Here is an 8839-nt window from a genome sequence, read left to right on the forward strand (position 1 = left end):
TGATTCTAAACATGTCAGTTTATGTTCTAATTTATAGAAATTGGATTCACGGTTTTTAAAAACCAAGAATCTAGCCTCCACTAACTAAAACCAGTTTATGAAACCTGAAATGTTTCCAAATACTATTTGCTAATTTTTTTTATAAAACAGTTGCTAGAAACCGGAGATATAAACTAGATTAAAAACTATGTTGCAACCAAACATGGTCTAAATTTTATAGCCATCACCATCCTTATTTACAGTAGGAATATAAAATTTGAATTTTTGTGTGCGCAGCAGCAGCTACAGATAGATACCATGACCAGTGTCCTGTCCAGCTATCAGTTGCAATCCCGTTGGCGACGGGAGCGGACACCGGAACGGAACGGAACGGAACTCGTGGTTGGACGACCTATCAGCAGCGGCCACGCCAGCGCGTATGATTGGCGGACCGGACGCCAATAATACCCTCGCCTCGAGGCCTCGACTCGACGCATCGCCGGTCGCCGCTGCTCGCTCGCGTTCGCGGCGCCCTCGCCTCCCTGTCACTCCCTCGTCCCCCGCCCCATCCACGCCGCGTCGCCCTCCGCCTCCAAATAAAGTAAATGCGGGTGACAGGACGCCACCACCAAATCCACCTGCGCCCTTAACCCATCGCCGCCCCGCTCGATCCCCTCCGCCTTCTTCGCCGCCGGCCCCCGGACTGCGAAGCTCCCAGGAGCCTAGAAGGACCCGGCGCCATGGGGTTCTGGGAGTTTTTTCTTAACTGGCTCCGCAGGTACGATGCACTTCCCTTGGGCTGCTTCGTCCTGTCTCGTGGGATTGATCTGCTGCGCATTGCGCCGCCGGGGTGTGGTGCGGGGGTTGGCGGGTAGGGGATCTGATATTTTCTTTTCATCTTTTTGTCAAGATTGATTAAGGTAGTTACGGATGTTGTGAAGTTGTAGCTTGCTGAGTTTGTGGCGTGTAGCTAATGTGATTATTACAGCGTGATCCTAATAGGGGAGAGGGCTGGGTTCATATTGGATGGTTGATGGTTCCTTCAGTAAGATTTGAGACCTTTGTTTGTGAACTGTCGTATGGTATGACCATCGGGTTATTTATCAATTAGACATGCTTTGCTCTCTTGGATAAATGGAATGCCGTATAAAATTCGTGAATATTACTTTTTTCAAAAGGATAAATGGGTTCATTTATCCTATGTTGATTATCATGTTTTGCACTGTCCTGTTACCCTGAATGATTATCATGTTTTGCACTGTTCTGTTACCCTGAATTCCTGCCAAGCCCCCTTTTTGGCTTTAGTTTGCTGTCTTGGATTTCATATTATGCAATATTATCTGTTAGCACTAGTAAGTTCTTCGTGGTACTCCAGGATTAACTTGATGCTCGTAGTTATTTGTTATACTTCAATCACTGGCATATAGTATAGGCAGTATAGATTAGATTTATTTCTTCTCTACCTACCATCCAGGTTGCCTTTGGACATGATGCATAAATGTACAAAATTGCTTGCATTCTAAGAATGTCTTGCACATGCACTTGTTGGGTGGCTGAGCATTACTTTGACATATGTAACACTTGTAAATGGATGAACTGATGTAATCTTCTGCTCCTTTCGATTCAAGGTGCTTGCCTGCTTGAATAACTATTTCTGCTTTTTTTACATCTGCAGCCTCTTCTTCAAGCAAGAGATGGAGCTTTCATTGGTAGGGCTCCAAAATGCTGGGAAAACATCACTTGTGAACTCCATTGCTGTAAGTATTAATCATTCTTTTCTTACCACCCATATACTGGATGTATAATGAAATATATGTATCATTCATAAACATGTATTTTTTGCAGACTGGAGGTTTTAGTGAGGATATGATCCCTACTGTAGGATTCAATATGAGAAAGGTTACCAAAGGGAATGTGACGATAAAATTGTGGGATATTGGAGGCCAACCTAGATTCCGGAGCATGTGGGAGAGATACTGCCGTGCGGTTTCTGCAATTGTGTATGCCTTTCATCCCCGATCACCAGCTGTCATGCTTAGTTGTGTCGTCTTGCACACATGCCTATTATTTTGTTAAGACAGTGTTCATACCATTCTGATAATGCAATTTATCAATTTATGTACAAATTCTTTCTCATCTATCCTACTTTTCTAAACGCTTTCTTTAAGGTTCTCAAAGCCTACTTCTCTTTCTCATCTATCCTACTTTTTCTAAACGCTTTCTTTAAGACAGTTAGCTTGCTTCTCGTGTCTTAGTTGTCGTGTGATGCCTTGATTATAAGTTTATGCTTCTATTAATTTGCTTTTTTTAATATATACTGATGTTTCTGTTTATTGTTGTACATTTTTATGTTGTTTTTTCCGTCTATGATGGTGGTGGTGCATTGTTTCTTTCTTTAAATCCTTTGCTGTTTTTCTTTTATGTAGATAATGATGAAGCATTTTTATCTGTTTCTGACTTCTGTTATATTTCTGAAATGATGAGCTGGAAGTTGTGCCACATGTATAGTTTTTTATTATGATTTACTTCCACAGTTTTTATATTTTATACCTCACTGTATTGAAACCTGCTGCATGACCTTCTTATTCTGAAGGTCGTAGCTGATACAAAATCAATAAGAACTTCTAGTGTTGGATATTTATATTATTTTGTTTCTGCAGGTATGTTGTTGACGCGGCAGATCGTGAAAACATGGCCATTGCAAAAGGGGAGCTCCATGATCTCTTGAGCAAGCCATCTTTGACCGGAATACCATTACTAGTAATTGGCAACAAAATTGACAAGCCTGAAGCTTTCCCTAAACAAACCTTCACAGAAATAATGTAAGTGCATACTAAGCTACTACACTCCATTATAATTTAGGTGCCGTTTGGTTCACAAAATATAACGTGATTCACACTCGATTACCAGTGGTAACAAGTTTGAATAGGATGGTATTACTTTCTAGTGTGGTATCTCATTACGATTAAATTTAAACAAACATTTAAACAAACATGGTTTAATGTTATTGGTTACTGTTTACTTTACAAATATGTGAATCAAGCAGCACCTTAATGTAAGTGCATGCCAAGCTACTACGCTCTGTTATGACTTTTTCTGAAAATATCAGTTCGATACACACACTCTGCTATGATTTTTTCCTGAAAAATATCAGCTCGACACAATTGTACTCATCTACTACATGGTGAATGTTATTGCAGGGGCCTAAAGACGATCACTGACCGAGAAGTGGCATGCTTCATGACATCATGCAAGAACTCGACCAACATTGATTCTGTCATTGACTGGCTGGTGAAGAACTCGAAAAAGAAGAATTGAACTTAAATCTGTACTAGCTATTAAAGCGCACGCCAATCTCTCTATTTTTGCATGTCGCATAGCATTGGAGCTGTAAATTATGCAAGAGGTATTAATCAGGGATGTTGTGTTCATAATTTTGTTAACCTGGTTTAGCAGTATGTTGGTGGACAGCGTCTGGTATTGTGCACGCCCGTGCTCTGAGGCTGCCTCCTGTGTTCCACTCAATTTTAGCTGTGCGATTTGTTCTCTTGTGTTCCACTCAATTTTATCTGCTTGATTTGTTTCACATTCTTTACGTTAAATCAAACAAAACTAGAACGAAGCGTTGTTGATGCAGTAAATGAATGTTGGTGAAAAGTGCAGTTAAATAATGAAAATGATTGTCTCACAGTTGTGAAGATACATCACGAGAGACGAGACATGGAAATACTTGCTTTTTGAAATATATAGATATAAACTATGGAAGAAATTAGAGGATTTGGATTGGAGGAAATTAGAGGATTTGGATTACGGGACGTTTGGATCCATTTATTTTAGAGAAATTGAAATTTATTTAATAAAGTAACCTATTCGGTTTGAGTTTTGACATTCTACCACTTTCTTAAATCACTATAAGTTGCTACAGTGATTTTCGGTGGTCACATTCACATACCGCCAACAATAAGACATTTGCCGTCGAAAATAGCTTATTTTCGGCGGCTTTAGGCCTATTTTCGGCGGTCAGGTGTCCACCGTCGAAAATAGCTTATTTTCGGCGACCGATTAACATGCCGTCGAAAATAAATGATTATTTTCGGCGGATGACACCTGGCTGCCGAAAATTAACAATTTTAGAGAAAAAATTGAAGTAAATGCAAAAAAAAAATTTCAGCAGCAATATAACCACAATAATATGACAGAAAAAGTAATTTCAGAATTACACATATTTAACACAAAGTATCACAATTCTTCACAACAACATCATAGTTCTCTAAAATCAAGTTCACAGTTCACCGCATCACAGTTCACAAATACATCACATAGTCTATTCAATATAAAACAAACTCACAATTCGGCACAAGACTCAAACCATCACATATCGGGGTCGTTGGAGTTGTGACCACTATCTTCAGAAGCGAACAACTCATTGACGAAGTCGTGTAACTGGTTTAGATTCTAAAGATAAAAAAGCATTAATAACAACATTGTTTACATGACCACTATTCAAACAAATTGTTTGTCAAACTAACCTCTCATGTAGTAGCTCCCTCCTTGCATAAGCTCCTCCTGGTGCTGGTATCACTGGTGGTGGCATGTTGTGACCCATAACCCCGAATCCTTACAAAATTAAGTTTAGTCAAGATTTGAAAGGTTAATACAAATGAGAAGTCTAAACTAAATTGAAGCACTTGAGATGGAGGTGGCGGAGCATGTAATCCCCACTGAGGCATCAGCGGATGAAATTGAGGGAAAACAAATTGTTGCTGCTGTGCCTGCTCTGTAAACCAAGACTATTGCAAATACAATATATTAGTTATAGGACAAATATCGACCGTGTTGAGAATAAATAAGACACTCACGTTCATTGTTTGTTGCGCCTGTGCGTTGTAAGCAGTCATGTACTCCGATTGCTGTTGGAGGAATGTCATTTGTTGTTGCCGCAGTTTTTCATGAAACCTTTCTTGCTACTCCCTCATAGCGTCCTCCATGCTAGAGTGCCGACTACGGCTGCTACCACAACCCGCCTGTGACGAAGAGCGGCCACAAGACCACAACTCTGTCGAATCGATCACACTGGTAAACATAGAATATCTTGAAAACAAGAAAATTAGCTATTCGGTAATAGTTCCAATATTATTGAAAAATTCACAAGTTAATATCGTCCATGCGCCTTTCCTCCAATAGAATGCACAACTTCAGCGTCGATGGTAGGCGCTCCTCGCCAATCGTAGTCTTCTCCACATTTTCTAACCATCTCCTACCCGTAAGTCCCCTGCAATACAATATGAAGGTTCAACACACATGTAATTTATAGTTATATGGCAATAAAACATTAATCCTAACAACAACTAACCATACGCTCAACAGCCGCTTGACTACATAGCTCATCGGAGATTTCACAGTTTTTCGCTCTATGCTCTCTCTTATAAACATCGATTGGGCTCGGGACAACTCCAGTTTAACATGACATTGAGTTTCTTTCCAGGATAGTCTAGGCCAGGAATGATTAAGCAAAGAAATATAAATTCAATTTATACAAAGAGAAGGTAGAATGTTGTATGGAATAACAAAGACGGGCCAACATGAGTATGATGATGCCATTTGACCAAAAGGTGTGAAGCCATCGGTCACGAGGCCGATTCGAACATTCCTCAGATCAGCTGCAAAGTCTGGATCAAACGTGTCGAGAGCCTTTCAAGCATCCCCATCTGAAGGGTGCACGATTAGCTCATCGTTCTCACGGACACCTTCTTTGTGCCATCGCATGTGCATAGCGATTTTTTAGATAGAAACAACCGTTTCACTCGAGGAGTTAGTGGCAAGTAGCGAAGCTGCTTATGTGCAACATCTGTCATCACCTTGTCACCCTCATCATTAACAACTTCCACAAATCTAGACTGTCCATATTTTTGACATTTTTTCTCTCCCGCATGCTCCTTCATGAAAAGAATACAATTATTTTTGCACACATCAATCTTTTCACAATCCATACCGAGACCTTTGATAATTGTCTTTGCATGGTACATGTCTTTAGACAACTTATTGGGCTTTGGCAGCACATCTCCTAATAACTTTAAAATCTCATTGTAACAGTTGTTCGAGAAAAAAATACTTGGACTTAATGGCCATGAGCCGGGTCACAAAAGCGACTATACTCACATCTGTGTGTTCATGCAACGGCTCTTCAGAGTCTTTTAGTAGTTTAAAAAATCTGGAAACCTCTGGTGTGGCAGGACCTTCGGAGCTTAGGTTTAACTATGAACGTGGCGAATCTAGCATATCATGCATCACATCATTGCCAACCCAATCATTGTTCTTCTCCTCTTCTACATTCGGGTTAAGTACTACCTCACCATGATGTTCCCACACCTCATATCCAGGCATAAATCCAAACTGATAACAATATAGGCTAACTCTTTCCTTATTAAGGAATATATTGTTTTCGTGTCGCCTACAAGGGCATCTGACAGTGCCGATTAATGACAAGGAGAATACGTGGTCCACAAATTCTTTGGTCTTGGCTACCCAATCATCAGAATGACACCCATTCCTACTCCAGCCATTATGATTAGTCTCAGCGTATATCATAAACTAGTTCTAACGAGTCTAGGTGCATGGTTGTTGGAGAGATCCTATATTTATGGAGAAAATTAAACATTTAAATCAGATTTTTTGTTTCCATGCATGAAAATCCATTTCCTTTCAACGCACATTCTTGCCATCCTACATTTGTGTGCATCCAACAGGAAACATATTTTTTCGCGCTGTACCGGAGTGCATAAATATATATATCGTGTAGCATAATTAGTGTCACTATATGTCATAAACCGGTTACAACGATCCTACCTGCATGACTATAGTCAAGATCCTACTTTTATGGATAAAATAAAACATTTAAATCAGATTTTTTGTTTACATGCATGCCAATCTATTTACTTTCAACCCACATTATTATCATCCGAAATTTGTGCGCATGCTACAGGAAACAGATTTTTTACGTGGTGTATCACGCTGCATAAATATCTATATAGTGTAGCATAATTAGTATCAGTATATGTCATAAATTGGTTACAACGAGCCTAACGACATTGCTGTTATAGAGATCATATATTTATGGAAGGAATTAAAAGTCGCCTAGAGGGGGGTGAATAGGCAAATCTGAAATTTACAAACTTAATCACACACTACAAGCCGGGGTTAGCGTTAGAAATAAAAGCGAGTCCGAAAGAGGGGGCGAAAACAAATCACAAGCAAATAAGGCGGATGACACGATGATTTGTTTTACCGAGGTTCAGTTCTTGCAAACCTACTCCCCGTTGAGGTGGTCACAAAGACCGGGTCTCTTTCAACCCTTTCCCTCTCTCAAACGGTCACTTAGACCGAGTGAGCTTCTCTTCTCAATCAAACGGGACACTAAGTCCCCACAAGGACCACCACACAATTGGTGTCTCTTGCCTTGGTTACAATTGAGTTGGAATCAAGAAAGAATGAAGAAGAAAAGCAATCCAAGCGCAAGAGCTCAAATGAACACAAGTATCTCTCTCTGTTGGATCTTTTATGGGCTTGACCCATTTATTGAATAAACTCTAAGGTGTGTAATTGTGGAGAATACCAATAGTACCACATTGGAAGTCCAATGGTCTTTTTGCTTGACTTATATGGTGGGATTTATTCCACTTAACTTGAGAAGTCAAGAAATGGACAATGGCGTGCCACACGCGCGCGCGCGCCGCCGCCGCCGGGCGGGCGGGCGTGGCGAGGCAGGCAGGCAGGCAGGCGTGGGGTGGTTGTGTTAATTTTTAGCACTCACTAACCGCGTTAACCTCTAAGTTGCCTGTCTCTTCGTCAGCCGAGTGACCCTTCTCCTTCAGCTGACCGACTCATGGCGTGACTCGGCGAGAGCTAGCCGACTCATGGGATGACTCGGCGAGAGCTGACCGACTCTTGGCGTGACTCGGCGAGACCTATCTCCTTCAGCTTCCCTCTGCGAGAGGTTAAATAGAGGAGCACCCCTGTCACTCAGCACACGCGAGAAACACTTTCAGAATCACAGTCCAGCCGCCGAGTGAGGGTATTTCCATCTCGTGACTCTGCACGCACAGAGAAGCGAGAGGGCAGGTGCCTCCGGAGCCCTTGCCATTCGAGACCTTGCACGAGGGATCGACAATTAGGTTTTTGGGGAGCGTCTACGCGACTGCCCAAAACGTCTTCTTCCTGGTGACATGACAAGTGAAGTTGGATAAGGATCTAGATCCTCGGAGCGCATGGGAGGGTATGATCAATTCATCTCCTTACTATTTTACATTCTGCAAATTATATATGTTCATACCTGCTGTTTTATTTATAGCCATAAATTTATCCAATCTGTTTTGTCGTATTATATCATGACATGTCTGATGCCTGATCATACTAGTAATATGATAAATCTGTTTGTCTTAATTTTACAGTTATGCTGTTCATGTTGCTATCTGTTTATTTTCAGTTGTTCCATAATAATACATGTTCCATGTTTATATGCTTATTATATTTATATGATTCACATGCTCTATGTTCTCTTGATTCATATTGGTATGGATCAATTTAAGATCACGATTTCTATGGTTAATTATTTGTTATATGTCATCATCATAATGTTCATTTATGGAATTAAAATAATACGGAAAATGCCTATATTTCTAACAATCCAAAAACCTAATGTTAGGCATTTTTCTATCAGAGGTTTTGCTGCTGTGCTAAAGCCTGATCCTTTTGATGGTAAAAACTTCTTGATATGGAAAGCTAAGATGGAGTTGTGGCTAACTGCAATGTCATGTTATTATGCCGCTGAGGGCAAGCCTGCCAACTTACCTCCTGAGGATGA

General features: G+C 40.6%; 1 protein-coding gene across 1 annotated transcript; it reads left to right on the forward strand.

Moving 5' to 3' along the window:
• Positions 1 to 472: 472 nt before the first annotated feature.
• On the forward strand, positions 473 to 3563 carry LOC100282662 (ADP-ribosylation factor-like protein 8B). Its single transcript, NM_001155570.2, has 5 exons — positions 473 to 757; positions 1655 to 1736; positions 1825 to 1979; positions 2640 to 2801; positions 3180 to 3563. Exons 1-5 carry the CDS (start codon positions 720 to 722, stop codon positions 3295 to 3297), a joined length of 555 nt encoding a protein of 184 aa, NP_001149042.1. The 5' UTR covers positions 473 to 719; the 3' UTR covers positions 3298 to 3563.
• The last annotated feature ends 5276 nt before the right edge of the window (positions 3564 to 8839 follow it).

The sequence above is a fragment of the Zea mays genome, chromosome 1, assembly GCF_902167145.1.
Source record: "Zea mays cultivar B73 chromosome 1, Zm-B73-REFERENCE-NAM-5.0, whole genome shotgun sequence".
In the NCBI taxonomy this organism is placed as follows: Eukaryota; Viridiplantae; Streptophyta; class Magnoliopsida; order Poales; family Poaceae; genus Zea; species Zea mays.

Coding starts and splice junctions, on each gene's coding strand:
- LOC100282662 (NM_001155570.2), top strand. CDS start 720: ATGGGGTTCTGGGAGTTTTTTCTTAACTGGCTCCGCAG. Junction 758..1,654: donor TTTCTTAACTGGCTCCGCAG/GTACGATGCACT, acceptor TTACATCTGCAG/CCTCTTCTTCAAGCAAGAGA. Junction 1,980..2,639: donor CGTGCGGTTTCTGCAATTGT/GTATGCCTTTCA, acceptor TTGTTTCTGCAG/GTATGTTGTTGACGCGGCAG.